Source organism: Rhinatrema bivittatum, chromosome 9 (genome assembly GCF_901001135.1).
Source record: "Rhinatrema bivittatum chromosome 9, aRhiBiv1.1, whole genome shotgun sequence".
In the NCBI taxonomy this organism is placed as follows: domain Eukaryota; kingdom Metazoa; phylum Chordata; class Amphibia; order Gymnophiona; family Rhinatrematidae; genus Rhinatrema; species Rhinatrema bivittatum.
The window spans coordinates 125,729,428-125,748,630 of NC_042623.1; the positions used below are offsets into that span (position 1 = coordinate 125,729,428).

The 19,203-nt window shown below is 41.3% G+C and overlaps 1 protein-coding gene across 1 annotated transcript in view; it reads right to left on the reverse strand.

Moving 5' to 3' along the window:
• The window catches only part of LOC115099390 (wee1-like protein kinase 2-A), a 108,535-nt gene extending 94,040 nt beyond the window's left edge, over positions 1-14,495 (reverse strand). Inside the window, exons 1-4 of the mRNA XM_029617002.1 lie at positions 14,473-14,495; positions 11,879-12,240; positions 11,315-11,529; positions 2,110-2,158 (exon numbers count right to left, since the gene is read on the reverse strand). Coding sequence (XP_029472862.1) covers positions 2,110-2,158; positions 11,315-11,529; positions 11,879-12,238 — 624 coding nt within the window. The 5' untranslated portion in view covers positions 12,239-12,240; positions 14,473-14,495. The remainder of the gene's footprint in view (positions 1-2,109; positions 2,159-11,314; positions 11,530-11,878; positions 12,241-14,472) is intronic.
• Between the last annotated feature and the right edge of the window lie 4,708 nt (positions 14,496-19,203).

Sequence of the window (19,203 nt, forward strand, 5' to 3'; positions counted from 1 at the left end):
AATATAAAAAGGTATCAGAGCTGCACATTTCCCAAAGACTAAAAGAGAAAAATCAAAGACTGCCCATAAATGTATGAGCAGGAAAAAAAAACAAACACTCTGTATAATCCTGGGGAAAAAACAGGAGAAACAACTTTAGCAGCAAAATAGGTTTTATCAGCCAGGTCTTCCCAGCAGAGATCCTCAATTCCTTGACCAAATTTACCAATCTTAAATCGGAAGTTATATAGTCACTGGGTTCCCAATGTTATTCCAACTATTCAGTTGTTTTTAATGCAATTGTCTGACAAATTGTTATAATCTGCCATGAGGCCATTCTTGGTATAGGGTGGAACATCAAAATTTCTACAAAAATATCCTGCAACCATGCCAGAAACAAAACCTGACTCTGTACAATACAGAACAGATCCTGAACCAGACAACTTTCCTTTCTGCACCCTATAAATGTGTTTTACTGCTTATAGCACTATACTTTTTCTTCTCCTTTGGGAGCAATTTAACACAATATGTTTTAATGCAAAGTCCATGGGTACTTTTATCCATAGGTTTTGCACTTATTTTCAAACTACTAGGGATGTGAATTCATATTAAACAAAATTTGGTTTTCATTACATTTCCAAGAGGAAATCCCATCTCGCTCACTACATATGTATAAAGGGGACACTTCTCTCCTTCCCTCCCTAGGCTTGCCAACAACCCCCTCCAGAACACCAAGGATCTTACTCTATCCGCAATGTTAAAAAATACACAGGGATGCTTTTGGAATAATCCCTGGCAGGTCAGAAGCTCCTGCCTGCTATGGACTCCACAGATGGGGTAATTTGTAAGCAAGCCTAGGGATCTTTTTTATTTTTGAAGTACATATAGTCTGGGGGTCAAGTCTAGTGGTCAGGTTTTATTGCATGCTATTTGCCAATAACACAGAAAAAACAGAAATAAAAATAAACATAAAAAAATAGTTAAAACCTTCCCCCAAAGAGCAAACAAATGTTCAGTGTGTACATCCCTAACTAATGTGTACGTACTTTCCCTTTGAAAATTGCCCAAGGAAAAAAAGAACCACAGATTTGTGCCTCCTCTTTCTGTGGGTACTTTTTTTTTCAGCCAAACTATATGCCTCACCTGATTTAGACCTCCCCTGGAATGCTTCTAGGAATATGTATATCAAATGTGTGTGTTAATCCCTGCGCATTCAGAGATCTGCATTTGTCTGAAACAAAAGATGTTTCCTTTTTTCTTTTCATTAAAAAAAACAAAAAAAAATAAACCACCTCAACCCCCACAATGCAGTCAAAAAAAGCCTGTTGAGCCCTCAATCTTGATTCCCAAGCACTCCTATCCTCTTCCCTGCCCTCTTACCAAGCTATTCTTCACAGGGCAGAAGCGATCTCCACTCAATCCTTCCCCACCAGTACTGCAATTAAGAATGGCACCAGCAGACCAAGGTTGGCATCATTTTAAAATTTCTTCCATACAAAGTTGTAGCAACCTAGCCCTGGCCAGTGACATTGTTAATTTTGCCATACAAAATGGTGCCAATTACCTCCTTGCCATTTTGTACAGAAAAAACTTAAAATGGCACCAACCTTGGTTCACAGACACTATTTGTAATTGCAGAACCAGTGGACCAGGAAGAATCAGAGATTGCTCGTGCCCTGTTTTGTAAGAGGGTTTGGTAGGGGGGCCCAGAAGTAGTCTTTTTAGGGGGGGGGGGGTACATGACCATCTTTCAGGATTTACTTTGTTTTAAATAAATGAAAAGAAACCAGCACACACACACAACTAAATGTTTGTACACATCCCTAGTAGGTAAAGTTGGAAAATTGCTTTGAGTATATGGCTTTTGACAATTGCCCTTTTTATGTATTGTTTTGGTAACACATGTACAAAATTGTCAGGTCATACAAGTTTTCTGACTGAATAGGGATGACGCTAGGCAGGGGAGGCAAGCAAAGAACAATAGAAAGGAGGGAGTTGACATGCTGTAACTACTACCAACGAGGGAGCACTGTGCCCAATCATGGGGGTGAGCAGCTTCGGTTTTCACATAGGGTAACTGTTGGCCCTATAACCTCTCCGCCCAAAAACACACAGGATGAAGGCCATTACCTTACAAGGTAGGAGCACCTCATCCTCTTCTATTACACCTGCAGTTCTCCTGGAATAAGAAAAGAGAAGAAAGTCACACTGTATCTGCATATGGCAAGTCTGGTGTCCTACTTGCATTAGGTTCCAGCAGATACAGAAGTTCCTATATTAAAATGAAGGACTTAAAATTTTATCTTTTAAACTAATATACAGATAAAACACCCAATACAAAAAAATAAAATAGGTGCTTACACCACTTCCCCTAGTACTCTCATCTCTCCCCTTCCTGTCTTTGATCCCTCACTCTGTTTTTGTGCCTTTTCCATGTGGGTAATTGTTCGGTTGCAAAAATATATGTATTTAATTCGACCAGAATAAAAAAAAAAAAAAAGAGGATACCCAACAATAGTAACTGTTACAAAAAACACCCACATTTTTTTATACTCAAAAAGAATCAATAATTAGCTGGAAAACAACTCAATTTACAGTTCATGAATACCTAAGAATACTAATTATAATGAGACCTTTTGGTTAAGGTCTGCTCTCCATAAACAAGCAGATTTACATTAGCCATGTCACATGGGTATCAGACTGTGCCAAATAGACCCTTCTCTCATAGCTCCAAGAGCTTTTGCTCTACTGAGTATATGGAGGAGTTCCTGCGCAGACATTGACAGAGGGGCTCATGAGGCAGTTTTATAGCTAAATCTAGCTAGGCAGTACACTCTCCAGGGAGGCAGGAGGGTATTTAGCATTCTTAATTCATCCTGCTGTGTATGGAAAACCCCATTTACAGTAAGCACACTTGCTTTCTCCATTGACAAGCAGGGCTGAATTAGTCATGACACTGCAGCTAAGGGCTGCAGTGTAGCATTTAGTGAATAAGCAACCCAGACTGTACTGAGGAGAATAGGTTATACAAAACTGCTTGGCCAAATGTACTTGATAAATTGTCCAGAGACAGTAATGAAACATGAAGGTGTGCACTGATGACCAAGTTGAAGCTTTGCAAGTGTCTTCAATAGGTACAGCTCGCAGATAGGCTACTATGCAGCCATGGCCATCACTTGAGCCTTAACAGAGTCTGTAATCCGAGGCCAGTAAGAACATAATGTGTGATAAAGTCTGCTAGCCAAATGGATAAAGCTCTTTTGGCTACTGTTATGTCCACTGAGTTAGGATCATAAGAAATGAATAACTACAAGGTTTGATGAGGTGGTTGTGATATCTTCCAGTAATAAGTCAAGGCTCTTTTGCAGTCCAAGGAATAAAAGGGCTTTTTCACCTTCATGTGGTGCTAAAAAAATACATCTAGGATTCAAAAACCCAAGGGAGAAGTACAGTGTATAGGGCTGAAACTCCTAAGCACAAAAAGAAGAGCAGGACCTGGGGGAAATCATATCTGATGACCTTAAGATAGCCAAAAGGTGAATAAGGCTATGAGAAAAGCCAGAAAGATGCATAGGGAGAGGAATGGTCAGAAAAAAAAAAAAAAAAAAAAAAAAAAAAAGAGGGAAGCAATATTAGCCCTGAATAAATCTCTGGCGAGATCTCACTTGAATACACTATACAATTCTGGAGACTGTATCTTTAAAAAGGATATAAACTGGTTGGGGTCTGTCCAAAGGGTGGCTACTAAAATGGTTGGTATCTTTGTTCTAAAGCATATGGGAGCAGAAAAAAAATCTAAACATATATACCATAGAGGAAAGGTGGGATAGGGGAGATACAAGAGAGACATTAAAATACCTCCAAGGTTTCCATGCAGAGGTGACAGGCTCTTTTCCAAAGGAAAGGAAGCTCTAGAATGAGTGGCTATGGGATGCCAGTTAGAGGGTAGACTCAGGAGTAATCTAAGGAAATATTTCTTTGCTGAGAGAGTAGTGGATGCATGAAATAGCCTTCATATATAAGTGGTAGAGACAAGGACTGTATCCAGAATTCAAGAAAGGTGGTGCCCTCTCTTATCAGCAGGGATTGAGAAGCTTACCATCTGGCGCCTTGCTGTTCCTGGCCCCGGAACATCTGACTGGTTGAGGGATTTGGAGACGCCGTGGTCAACGTCAGCGGGAGGCTCCTGGCCTTCTCTTCAGAAGGTGGTGCCCTATAGGATGCTGCTGCACCAAAGGGGTGCACCCCTAGGACGTTTTTGTGGCAATGGAAGCTGGTTGCTGACAGTTTGAATGGCTTCTTGGTTCTCCAAACAGTTTTCTTTCTAAATATGGTGAAAAGGAAAGTTTGCTGTGCTCTTCTTTGCCACTACCTGCCCCCTCACACTTAAATTGTATCTATGCTTTTAGGAACCACAGAACAACATCTGGTGAATCCCTTACTGCAAGCAATGCCAGAGGGTCGGCAAACCTTCAGAGTTGGAAGCATCTTTGAGTCCAGATTATCGCTCTCCTCCCCTGGTGTGGGAATCCAAGAGCAGAGTAGAGACTGAGTCTGCTTTGGCCAGGCTGTGGCCAGTTCTGTAACCTTAGCTCTTGTGAGGGTTTCAGTAAGCAAGGTTTTTGAAGCTTCATGGAAAAACAAACAGCCTTGAAAGACCCGATGCCATCAGTTTGGAAGATGTTTGGCAAGCCATGATTTCCTTAGAAAGGACTGCAAGTAAGATATTTAGTTTCTCTTCAGTAGAGCTGATAGGACAGTTATTTGCTGCTCAAGTTATTTCTGCGTTCATAAGGAGGATCAAAGTTTCAAGAGTTGCCTCAGTTAAGGACAGTGCTGTAATACATAGAAGGCTTACAGTTTTGAGAACAGGTGTATGACTCTTAAGCTTTAAATACTTAAATTTTACTATAATCTCCTCTTATTGGTCCCCAAGAGTAAAAGAAATATAAGAAATAGGGCTTGTGTATTTCAGAAGAATTTCACTGGGCAACAAATTTTCACAAAAGTCAAGTTACAGAAATGAAATTAGTCAATTCTTATACATTTCCATGTGCTAAACATGAATGTGACTGAAAATGCAAAATTGGCTCTAGTTTTTTTGTAATATGCAATAATATAATTACATCTTGAATTGTATGCCAATAGTAGGAGACCTACGGTCTCCTACTATTGGCTTGTCTTTGCTTGTCTCTTGTACACCTGTTCGGGAGCATCTCTGCGGAGTGTCCAGCAGTAGTCAGCCAGCATGAATATTTCAAATGCTCACCCTTTCTGACTGGGCTTCATATACTACACTGCTGACGTCAGCTTACTCAGCAGCAGCATGGCAGTAGAACTGCATTGCATCAGAAAATGATGTTAATAAACTCTGGATGATGTGTGCATGATGGTATTATGCAATATTACATCATTCTAGGCTTATTTACAGTCCTACTGGATAAATTTACATAACTAAACATAGAAAGTGAACTATATTAAATATCTTCAAAACGAGAGCCAATAAAAACTTTTCATGGTCATATTCGTGTTCAGTACATCAAGATACTACAGAGTAGGACCTTTTTAGGTCAGTAACACTTTCATTGTTGCCCAGTGGAATGATTACCCTCCCTAAAGCTTTTTATTTACCTTTTAAGGAAAAAAAAAAAAAAAAAAAAGATGAGAGTGTTGGATACTTCTATTTCACCTGATTTAACTAGTTTTCTGGAGCAAGCAACTGAAGAAATAAAAGGACCCTGCTACCTTATTGATTTCATGTGCATCCACGTCAGAAAAGAATCTTATGGAGGAGGTTGTTCTTCAGTAAGAAATTATTTTTTTTTATACAGGTCAGGTGGTCTGGGTTTTTCCAGATGTCTGTGAACAGGCTCAGATTAGGAGGAGACTTTTCTTCAGTTAAGGGAAAATATGGTTGGTTTAGGGGGCATTTTAGAGCCCTAAACCTAGCCAAACAAAGACCTTTTTAGACAGTAGGATACTATGGTTCCTGCCCATACTCCAGAATCTGTCTGATTAGTGTTTTTCGAATTCTCTTTATATCAGTAAGTTATGTAAGTAACTTTCCTTATTAAATTTGGCTGCCTCAAGTTTATCCTCATACTCCTTTTTGGGGTCTTGATATGTGGTATTAGTCATAAAATTAATTTCACAAAAGAAAATCGTATCATTGTCTGGATGCAATGCTTTATTTACTACCAAGCAAACATATGCTTGTCAATGTTATCTTAAATTATAAACTAAAAGCTAAAAAATAAAATTCAAGAAAGCATGGGATAATGAGAGGATCTCAGAGAGTGATAGGGATCATAAAGCTTGAATAGTTGTGGTGATGGTGTGGATGGGCAGACTAGACGAGCCGTATTGGTCTTTTTCTGCCACCATGTTTTAATGTCTGGCACACAGGGGCGTTGATGCTCACTCTTACTTTTTTCCTCCTTTACCTCTGAATACATACATTAAAAAAAATAATGTTAATTTCATTGGTGGTCAGGGAGGATCCAGGTAGGGCTGCAGAATTAGATTAGAAGAGACCCTTTTGGTGTCTTAGGGTCTTCATTATTAGGCCAATTTTGCAAAGAGTATTACTATGGAACAAAAAGCTAAGCAATTTGTTTCTGCATCCGATTAAGAAATAAAAGATTAAAGTTACAACTGTCTGAAAACAAGAATTTAAGGCCACACCAAGGATATTAGATCATAAAAAAAACAAACTGCAATTGTTCCCCTTTTCATAGGAGATAAACAAGTTTTTCTGTTGAAAGAGTGAAAAACATCACATGATGCAATCTGGGTGGCTGGTCCTGGCTGCTGTTGGGGGTTCAGCCTTTGCTTTCATGGCTTCTCCAAACAGGTGACCCTTGCCTTGTGTACTTATAGGAGAATGCCTCACCATCCTAAACCTATGCCAGTCCATTGGGTGCTGTGAACCTGATGACTCCACCCATGCCCTATCCTCAAGGAGTCTCTGGCACTCAGATTTCCCCAGCTTGGAAGGAGCTTTTCTAACTCCTCTCCAAAAATCAGTTTGCCTTTTATTTATTTAGTATTTTTTTATACAGACGTTCATGATACAGATCATATATCTGTTTACAAGGAACAGGGGGATTTAACAAACCAGAACATTAACTGCAACGAAGAGGCAAAAGTTACAATAAAACAAGGGTAGTGGAACTTGGGGTATGAAGAAGCTGTAGTAGGTAGGAAACTATTGCTCAAGCATGATTTTGAAGCTGAGTCTGCCACCTAGATGTGTGGCCATAAAAGCCTCCTGGCATATCAAAGCCCAGGAGGACATTCTAACCAGATCATATCTGCTAATCACTGTATTGCAGAGCTGATGATAGCATAGTAATGATGCCAGAAAAAGGATAAAAATGGTTCATCCAGTCTGCCCAGCAAGCTTCTTATGCTAGTATCTATTGCACCGTGCAGGTTACCCCCCCCCCCCCCCCCCATCTTCTTAAGGGTAGCAACTGCCACTCCATACAGATATCCCCAAGCCTTATGATAATGCATTAAAAAAAAAAAAAAGTTTACTATTAGCAGCATTTTTACTGGGCGATGAGCCTTCTTGAAAATTCAGACAGTATTGCTTGATGTGCTTTGCTTCTGGGATTAGTTGTAGAAGTAGTCCAGCGCTTTTTCCCTTATGTCTGCATATCAGTACCCCAGACCATAAAAGTCAGGGCCCATGATAGTTGTCATCTGAATCAAATTCTTATTTCCCACCCCACAATCTCTCCCCCCACCCCCCATTGTCAAAGCAGAGAGCGATGTTGCAATTGCATCAAAACTTATTGGGTAAGGGTAGTAATCCCATGCCTTCTGTTAAGGATAGCAACTACTGCTGCATGAGGTTTACCCCCATACTTATCAGCTCCAAGCAAGCTGTTGGACCCAGTGCAAGGCTGCCCGGGCCATATAACCCCCACAAACTGAAGCTTGCAGCAACATAGCATTTGTAGTAAATAACTGCTTGAGAATGGATTCTATTTTCTTGTCCAGAGGGTCCTTCAGAGCTGTATCCCCTTCTACTGGGATCATGGTTTTGCTGAGAACAGAGCATCCACTAGTGGGACACTAACAAGGTTATTTTTACCTTTGAGAATCAGGGGATACTTTTTTTTTTTTTCATTTTTAAAGCATTCTACTCCCCTTGAGCTATCTCTGGGGACTGTCCCATTCATTCAATTTAAATAACTTCACTTCTCTCCCTACAAATACACATCAGCACAACCTTCATCTCCCAGTACATCCACCCCTAAGGTGCACGGATCATGCACCTTAGGGTACTATTTAATGGGAACACTTTGGGTGGTCTTCCTATTCCCCTGGAGAAAGAAGGGTCACCATCCGGGGGGGGCCGTTCTCTCTCATCGCTAGCCCTAGGGCCAACAACTCCAATGCCTCATTTCAGGAAGGTAAGCTCAAGGACTACTGTGGGATCGGTGCAGCCCAGTTCATGCAGACACGGACTAAACTCCAATGGTTGGCTACTGTGTCGTCGCAAGCTACAGTCAGGATGGCCAGAGCAACGACTAAGATCAGGGCTTTTGGACTTCAGGCCAAGACTAGAAAACCTGGAGGTCAGGGCAGATTGCTTGGCATGCTATGTCAAAGGGCCAGACCAGATCAGCAACAAGAAGTCAGATCAAAGGCAGAGGAAGGGAAGGTAAGCAGGAACCAGGAGCAGAGCAAGGTAGGTCAACAGCAAGGGCAGGTAGAAAGATGATAACACCTAGGCAAAGGGTTCCCTGAAGGATCTGTGGCTCAAGGACTGGTTAGATGCATTGAGCTTCCTTATATCTCAAGGAGTGATGATGTCATCAGCTAGCACCACAGTAAGTCCCAGATGCAGGGCCTATAAAAGGCTCAGGGATTGCAGGCTGTCTCTTAGTCAGAGCCACTGGATACAGCATGGTGCTATGTCAGAGGAGCCTGTGGCCAGAGGGCACCACTGGGGAGGTAAGGAGCATTACATCCTTTCGAAACAATCATATTCTAGAGGAGACATCCTCTTCAAACGAGAGCTTGCCTCTTCAGATGACAGCTCCCAGGCGAGCCCTGTCCTGACTTCCTCTCTGACCAGGGCTCTTCCTTGGAATCCCGAGTATCTCTATAGCCCAAAGCCCTTCCTTGGACCCTTGTGCAGTGTTGCTTTAGGGAGATCACTACCCCCTGGGGGACTCAGACAGGCTGTCATATAGCAGAATATGCCAGGTGCATAATCATTATGAATTCTGAGGGAACTCCCCTTGCCAGGGACCCTGTTGTGCCAATTGCTGCAGTCCCCCCCAAGGGAGCAAGCCCTTTTGGGGAGGTGCCTCTATACCTGGGGCCACTCCTGATGCCATCCTGTTGTGTGTGTGGGGGGAGGGTTTACAGAGCTCCTGCCATGGCTGAAGTAACAAATCAGTTTTCTTTTACTCTTCCCTCTAAGGAGGAGAAATGCTACCTTCCCCCTGGGACCTGTGGCTCGGCTCACCCTCACAGACTGGACAAAAGTCTACCACACTAGGGACCTACTTGCAATGCACATTGTCAGTAGCCTAGGCCAGAATGCTGCAGTAAGCTCTCTCACATATGTGGCACCTAAACTGTTTTCTCTTACCAGCCATGGTGTTGACATGGGTTTAAAGGGGGGGGGGGGGGGGGAGAAAGTTTGCCACAGCAGCGACGCTGCCACTCGTTCAGCAGAGCTTGTTCCTCCCGTCACCAGCGCTTAGAAAAGCATTGCTTACTGCCTCTGGCAGGCCTCTTAACTGCCACCTATCTCCCTTGGGATTGTTTTTTTAGCCTTTTTATATGGAGAGCGAGAGTGTGCAACTGGTAGGGGGATGGACAGAGAGAGAGGAATAGAGAAATTCTCACATCTCCCCCTATAAAAAACAAAAAAAAACCAGGGCCTCTCTCTGTTCCTAGCAAATGCTAAGGACCTCTTCCTGGGTGAATCCTCAGACCCCTCAGGATATTGGGATAGACTTCCAGGGGCTCAACCAAGTGCTTAACTTGGAAGAGAGTGTTCTCACTGGGAGAAAAAAAAAAAGCCTGCTGTGGGGCTGTTGTCCCAGGAGCAAAGGTTCAACCACGCTGGGGCCACACACATCCTCACATGTCTGCAGTTGCCAGAGACAGATTACTGGGATTAGACCAGAACCACACTACCTTTATAGCCCAGAGTGAGGTCATAAAAAGAGGTATGTCCTTTTGTCTCCATCAGCTGTGGTGGGGGAACTTATTTACACGATGACTGGTCTAGCAGGTGGAAAAAAAAGCATAAGAGCTTAAAAATAATCACATTTTTCAGCCATCAACTCTCTTCAATGTTTCTAAATGTTGAAATGAAAACTGGAGCGAAGGAGTGCGATTAGTAGGTAAAGAAGAGAGGACTCAGATGTTTTCTTGGCTCAGAGTTAAAATGTAAAACTATCCTTCAGTATCCTCTACTGCAGGAAGGCAATGATCTTCCTTTTAACGTGTTTGGGAAATCTTACCATAGGATAAAAGGCACTGCGACTTTAAACAATGTTTCCATAATTATCAAATTATGTTGTTATACTTCTGCTATTCAACTGTTTACAATTCATGATGTGAAGCTACAAACATCTAGTTTATATCCAAGTTCTCAAATATGCCGTAACCCATGTTGACAAACTTGTATTCAAAAAGGTAGGAAATAAATCCAAGTAATAAATATAAATTATAAACTGAACTACCCAAAGATTGTAAAAGGCTTTTTCTCTGGTGAATTATAGGAATGAAATAGCACTTCAGAAAACCTGCCTACAATTATTCTATTTATAAAAAAAAAATATCTAAACAGCTACATAGACACTTCTAAGTGGTTGAACAAGGAAACACCCACAAAATAGAAAAGTTTAAGAAAAAAAAACATACAAATACTAAGCACATAAAACAAACATTTTCAATATTCAACATATTAAAACAGCATCAAGTCTTAATATTTATATCTAAACCAACCTGGCTGGACTCTAATTGGGACCATCCTCATATGCTAGGCTGAATAGATAAGATTTAGGTTTTCAGTAATTTCCTAATAAGGTGGGTTCTACCCATAGCTCACTAGAAAGAGCATTCCACCATGGCACAAAAACAAATGAAGTTGTGATTCATTCAATTTAAATAACTTCACTTCTCTCCCTACAAATACACATCAGCCCAACCTTCATCTCCCAGTACATCCACCCCTCTTCCCTTAAACAAACAAACAAAAAAAAAGACACTCACCAGAATTCAATTCATTTGGCTTCTTAGATTTTCTGCAGTTTTACTAGTTGTAGAACAACCAGCCTAAGAAACATCTTACTTTTACCTGCTCAGAGTCTCTTCAGCTGCCTTCCTTTTGCCACCATGCTGGAAATTCATCCATCGATAGGACTCTGGAGTGAAGGGGTTAATATTAACTACTGAAGCCTGAGCAAGATCACAGGGGCCAACACTAGATCCAGCTGTAAAGCGCAAGAGCCTTGATCCCCGGAGGGGAAATCGTGACCCACTTGAAGGAAGGCCAGTTTTGCATAGCAGGCTCTGCAGATACAGGAAGATACAAACAAAAAAAAAAGCTGAGGCAGTTTCTTCAGGCTTCTGCTGCAGGTACACTGAGCAAACTGTGGGTTGTGCAGACCCCCTCTATTTCATACACAATCCATCACAGGAAAAAGATTAATTCCAATGTATCTGGCACACTTTGCCTGCATGTATCTCCTCTAAGATATCATCTTCCAATCAAAAGATCACCTACCACTACATCTTTTACAGAGGGTAAAAAATAGAAGAATTCTCAGAGGCAGAAGGGATAGGACTGCCTAGGTATGCTCTTTATTCTCTCCAGCATGGCACAACTAGACAGAAGTCTTTGTTTGTATAAACATATTACCTTCGGAGTATGCGGGGTGTCACAGAGTTGCAGCTTTCTCCAAGTAGAGTAATGTAATGGAGTCCCAGGACAATCTCCTTCGGTGCCAGATTTGCCGATAAACGGTGGAGACTGCCTTTGTGGGCTCCAGCCCCATCCATCTTCGTTAGCTGGAGAAAAGCTCCCTGGGTGCCTCTGTGGTGTTAGTAGAATGGCTTGGGCGCAGTTTCTCCATGCTAGAATTCCACTGGGTCGGCTGGGGCTGAATACGCCATCTACCACAGTGTCACATCCTTTTAAGGCCACGGCGCCTTCATCTTCACTACCTGAAAAATCCAACTTCTGAATAATCTCATCAGTGCTGCAGTCTGAGCCAGACATAGCTGCAAACAGATACAAAAGAACAATTAACGTTATTCATGGTCAAAAACTAAAAGCATAGAAAGTCATATGGAAACCACCAAGGGAATTAGGAAAGAACAAATTGCTTAAGAATGGCTTTAGACCAGTGATTCCCAACCCTGTCCTGGGGACCCCCCCAGCCAGTCGGGTTTTCAGGATATCCACAATGAATATGCATGAGAAAAAATTTGCATGCACTGCCTCCATTACATGCAAATTTTCTCTCATGCATATTCATTGTGGAAATCCTGAAAACCCCAACTGGCTGAGGAGTCCCCAGGACAGGGTTGGGAACCATTGCTTTAGACCAAAGTCTGAAATTCTATCCAACACCTTTTCTGGTAGAGGGTATCTGATGCAGGGCTGTCTATTTTCCCAGATTTCCAAAACACTCTCGCACCAAAGTTCAGCACTTGGGGGAGGGGTCTGGGTTACCCCGGCATGGAGGAAGCCTAAGCTTTCAGAGCCCTGGGTGCTGTGGTGGGGTAACCAGGCTGCACACTCACTCTTTAATCAATACTCGCAGTAAGGGGGTCTTGTCAAGCTAAAGGGCACACTTGAATGAAAGGCTCACAGTCCAAGGTTGCTATTCAAATAATGAAAAGGGTTTACTTAAGCTTAAGAGTGTGATATCCAGGCAATGAGTCAAAAAACCATAAGTAAGTGGAATAAAATATAAATAAAGAAAAAAATATAGTTTTCTCTGTCCATAGTACCTTTCTTGGTGACCCTCTCTCTCACCTTCCTGGCCCAAAAAGGCCTTCCCTAATAAGAGTAGGTAAATCCTCCTTCAGTGCCAAGGGAAAACGGTTTTCCCCAGTTTCAAAAATGGAGATGGATTCTCAAAATGCTTCTCAAAAAACTCCCAAACTATGCAGTCTTCCACTTGGCTGTTAGCTGAGCACAAGATGCAAAAACAGGGATGCAGCCCTTCCTTCCAGGGATTCCTCCCTCTCAGTCAGAAACTGATCCAAAATATCAAAAAATCACTCTTAATCTTCTAAAAAAAATTCTTAGTCCCCTTCCATCTTATAACTGTATATCTTACAGGAACCTTCAGCTCTTCTGCAAAGGGACAATTTCTATTCTAGGTCTAAAAATTAAACAGGCAGCAACTGATTTACTGCCCACCTACAACGTAATAAATAATATCTCCAGAATGTGCCACCAATATCCTGTTCAGTTTCTTAAACCCAGCTCCACCATCCATGCTACCTGCCAGCAATGCAAGCTTCTTCCCAGACTAAGTTACAATGAAATCTTTTGCTGTAGATGTTCTTCTAGTCAAGGGACATGCATTTGCAACTGAATGCCTTAGGAGAAGAGGTTTTTTTTGTTTGTTTTTTTTAAACAAAAGGATGCACATCATTTCCATTACTAACACACACAAGAAATGAACCATCTGGATATTATTTTCCCCTGTTAAGGATATACCAAGTATAAAATCCCACTAAGTTTTCTTAAAAATGTCATCAAGTGGCCAATTCAGAAGTCAACTCTACTCCATGACTTTTTTTTTTTTTGCTTCCCCCTTCAACTCCCCCTTCCCCATAAGTGGCATACCGGGACTGACTCAAAAACTGGAGAGATGCCCTCTCTGAAGTTCAGCTCCAGAGCCTCTCACTGACCCAAAAAGGTTTTGCCACAATAGCAACATCTGACATCCCTCCTCAGGCCTCAGCACACCACTTCCATGGAGCACCCTGGACTGATCAATAATCTAAAACCTGAACTCCTCACAGCACAGTGCATCACTGGCCACATCCTCACCACTTTTTACCCCGTTCCAGGTTTTCTAACCCTGGTCCACTCGCCATATATTCCAGCATATTTTTTTCAGATCTAACTCTCCACTGGATAATTCAAAATGAATTGACAGCCCTAATTAAACATTCTGGGATGTAGTTTTCCTTTGCTTTTCTAATATTCCAGACTCAGGCCTAGTCACCAAGTACTTTATTTCCAGCTATACTGCAAGTCTGAAAGCCAAAACACCATCTTTCTAGAACTGGAAAGCTTCTACTGTTTTTGCAAGTCAAATTCACAAAGTCAAATTTGAAAGGAAAATGAGAATCTTCAAAACACTTCTACTCTTCAACTTTTAGATATTTTTATATACTTCCAAGCAAAGGTTAGCAAATTCTGCATGCGTGCTTACTGCAGTTACACACCCTGTCCATTGGATACATACATTTTGAACTAACCATGCCTACCTCCTTTTCTCCTGACCACCAAGTTCCATATAAACTCCCAGTAGCTTTAGCATAATAGGACTTAAAATAAAAGCAAGTCACCAGTTTTGTAAGGTGTGATTCAATGTTCAAACTGCCAAGATTCTCTCTCTCAGAATGTATTAAAACACCATGTTTAAGGACAATGAAAAGCCTAGTGAGAACTTTTCCATTGAGATTGGGGCTATGTATTCACTTGCATCACCTATTTCTCTCTGCCCTTCCTCCTCTGTCCAACACTGTAACTCTACATCACCTACAAATCTAATACAGCATAGTGTGAAAGACTGCATTACCTGGCCAAAAATCAAATTAGGCAAATCATTCAAGATGCTGGTTGCAGACAATACATTTATAAAAGGTGGCATAGCTGAACACACAAGACTGCAGGTTTCTGGATGTCTTATGAGTCCAATATACTAAGGCTTTTCTCTCCACTGTGTCTAAGGGAATATAATTTTGTAAATTAGGCCCAAGGTAGCAGTAGATAATGACAAAGACCAATTGGTCCATCCAGAATGCGCAATTAATCTTGTCCACACTGAAGGATATATTCCCAGCTGTGAGGCATAGAAGCTTAATCATGCCTTAATCAAGACAGCCTGTGTCTGCTGCCTCATTGCTTTTCTACCATCCTGAATAGATGCCATACTTAATCCTACACCCAGCAGTCCCCTCTCCTCAAAGTTTGTAATCTAGACAGCCTCCAAAACTGGCTAGATTTTTGCCTGAACTTCTGGGTGCCTATATCCTCATGGCCTTGCTGTAGAGCACCCAGATACCACCAACCTACTGGCACTAAACTGGTTGGTTTCTGGGGAGTTGTAGCTTGCTAATACCAACCCCACTACCCTTGTCTACAGTATCACTAGGTCATGCATTATCTGTCTATTTTTTTTCTTTGCCTCTGCTTTTGAGTAAGTGATGGGTGTTTTTAATACTACAACCTCCCAACACTGCTCCTATTATAATAGAATATAAGGCTATTAAGGACTATTAGGCCCAACTAGTCGGCCCAACTATGCATCCATCACCTTCAGTAAAGAATATTTTCCAATGTTGCTCCTGAATTTATACCCCTTTGGCCTCATCCCGTGGCCTCGTTTTGTCCTCACCCCTACTGAATGTATATTTAGGTCCTTAAATGTAACTGCATATAGCTTTAGTGAAGACCCTGCATCACTTTGATAGCCTCTCTCTGAATCACTTCCAACCTGCCTGTATGCTATTGAAGATGTAGCCTCAGAACTGGACAACGTGCTCCATGAGGTCTCACCAAACAGCCTGTTCAAAGGCATCACCTCCTTGTTATGCTTTCCAGAATTATGTAAAAGGGATCAAAGTTTGCCTGCCTGGGTGCAAAATTACACTCCAAAGAAAGCCAGATTTGGTGACATTCCATCCTTTCTGAAAGAAAATAGTACTCTCTCTCTGAAAACCATAAAGTGAATCAGTATTTTTAGAGAAGCTCCCCCCCCCCCCCAAAAAAAAAAAAGTCATTGCTTTCTTTTTGAAGGGTCACTTGAGGCTGCGGAATATTGAAAGACCCAGGGGACGAGAGGGACCTGAAGCAGTTGGCAAAAGATGAAACTTTTCAAGCCACCCCCACGTACACAGAGATTCCCTACTGTTCTTGTCTCCGTTTATAAAGTTCACTCTCCCTTGCTTGCTTTTTAAAGTCTGAGTTTATAGCAGAATGGTTTGTGGCAACTCAGTAAGTTGGAGACACCGCTTCAGTTTTCTTCCCAGCTAAGCTGCTGGAGGGGAGGCTATTTGGAATGCAGACACCGCCAACATTCCACAGCACCTGAGGCCACACATCCAAAGGCACCTCCCATACTAGTCTCGCTTTCTGCCCCCCACTTTCCTCCTCCTATGGTTGCAAATGGAACATACTGCAGCTCCACTTGTACAGATATGCAAGACTTCCCTTCCCCCATCACCTCCTGCTACACATCTATGTTGGAAAGAATTCCCAAAGCCTTGTCTCTGTATGTGCTCCTCACTTGCTTCTGCTGGTTAAACCTCTCCTTATGCATCCCAGCATGCCCCTGGTTTTTGTCACTTTTTTATACTGGTTCATGACCTTGAGATCATAAGACACTATGACCCTGAGATCTCTCACCCACCATAATGCACTGCTCCTTGCATTTCTTCACCCCAAATGCATAACTGCACTTTTTTTTTTTTTTTCTGAATCCTAATCACCAAGGATGCAGCCACCCAGCTCTTAGGTCATTTCCTAATACAACTACTCTTTCGGGGAATATCCATTTTATTGCAGATCTTTGTATCATTGATTTCCCTTTCTAGTCCCTCTATAATATCACTAGGGACCTTAGTTTTCAGTTTTTAAATTTTATTTTACCTGGAACCTTCAATGTTAGAAATTGGAGGAAAAATTACATTTTTTTTTGTTTTAACACTGAACGTCCCAGGCAAAATAAACTGAAAACAAAAAGGTCCCCATGTATTACCCACAAAAATATTAAATAGAACTGGCTACAGGACACATTCCTGAGGCACTCCACTAATAGCCTTTCTCCCCCACCCCCCCAGAGGAAAAAGAGGCAATAGTTATTCCAAAAACCTACTGATTTAGTTACAAAAAAATTACCATCTCAACCTAACTACTTTGAGAGCCAAGTCCCTGAATCTAATAGAAAGCTTACACACTTTAGAGAGAAGAGTACCCTAAGATCAGGGAAACTATTGATAAACCTCATATACAGAGCAACTAGTGAGGAATAAGGGAAATGAACAGGGTGTTCTTACCTAAGTCCTCCCACTATTCCACCTTCAGTATCCCTCCCCCTACCAAAAAGAAAAAAAATGCCATTTTAACCTTATCTTTACTACTTTTCTGGTTTTCTTTTTCCATTGCTGTAGCTAGATAGCATAGATAGATTAGTTTTGGTTAAGAAACATTCACAAATAGTTTTATAACAAATCTCCTACCCAATGGATTCCAGCTTTCAGATATCAACCACACTAGATCTTCTCCCCAAAACCCTTCCTCTAGTCTATCAGCTACAAGTTAAGATATTTTAACAAGTTAATCCCCAAACAGCAGCTGCTCCTAATCAGTTTGCAACCAGTCCCTGCTCAAGAATAAAGATATTCTGTTATCTGACCTAAAAACAAAACTACTTTTTACAAAAAGCAGTATAAAAACTTGCTTCAAAGTGTAAGTAAAAAATTACAATATTCAGAGGTTTGGTTTTTCCTTTAAAAACTTTCCTGAGCTTGTGTGAATGTTTTTTACACTTTGAATGAGGGGTAAAAAAAAAAAACAAACAAAAAAACCCACACATTTACTAGGATTCAAAAGTTGGCTCTCCACCACTAAGGTTATACCCTATTTCTAGAGACCTTGGTTTTCAATTTTTATTTTATTTTGGCTGGGAATTTCCAGTTATAACAAAAAAAACCAAAAAAGTCAATGGAAAAACTGATATAACACACAGGAGAAAAATCAGTGAAAAAAAGTCATTTTTCCGCTGACTTTTTCATTTTTTGTTATAACATGGAAATTCCCAGATAACACAAAATAAAACCAAAAAAATGAAGGTACATTTCCCTAAATAGACCTCCCCAGAGAACTTCCAGAACTTTCAGTGTAATGAGCCCCACAGAAATATCAGGTTTATTCGATGAGAACTAAGTAACATCACTTTTTATCTGCAGGTGGGGAACAGGCAGGTAAAGGAGCTATCCCTCACAATTGGTATAAGAGTAGTAAAAAAATATCAGCTTACCTCTTCCTAGCTGTATTCTTTTTTTATTTTGGGCTGCCTCCTTTCCCCTGTCAAGCTAAACCACCCACTAACCAAGCTACCACTATCAGCCCTGCTTTTCAATCTCTCTAAGCATTCTGGGATTTCTACTTCTGAACTGACCAAAAACAGCCCAGAATGTTTAGTGACAGGAAGAAAACTACTAGGGCTAACTTATGAGATTGATTTACTATTTTTATTTTATACTATAGACATAGAATGTGAAAAAAAAGTCCTTGATTTTTTGGAATTAGGAGATGCTGGTATCTTCCCAACCACCTAGATTTATAGCTATATTATAGCTATAGCTAGATTTATAGCAGAGATGTTACTATGACTCTCTCTTTGCTGGAATTACACAATGGAGCCTTATAATGAGAGGAGCTAGAGATGACACAAGGTATCCGTTTTAAAGAGGATCTTTCCTACATGAACACTGCTTATTAAGAAAATTCCTTTATTGTGTCTTGAGTTATTATGTAAAAATGAGCCTTCTGGGTGTTGCTTTTTCTATGATTTTCAGACTAGAGCCATTCAGTTTTCTGATTAATATCAATTTCTGAGACACAAGTTACTGCATTAGAGATAACAGAATACAAAGCTCAGCATGTGTTCTTTCAGTTTATGTCAAGCAATTTACACACATTATAACTACTATCCTATGGTCTGACGATACCGCGCGCGATAAATTCGCAAATCGCGATAACGGCTGTTATCGCGAATGCAAATTTGTCAGGGGGCGGAGCATATGCAAAGCTATCGTGTGCGGCGAAACAGCCGCAGTGTTAGCGCGGCTGCTATCGCGGATAATAGCTACAACCCTGAGATTTGCGTTACGGGGCCACTAAAGGCTTATCGGTCCACCTATGCCCTAGACAGGTATTTTAACCCCTATGGGAGGGCCACCTACTAACTCGGGGTGGGGATTAGGTATGAG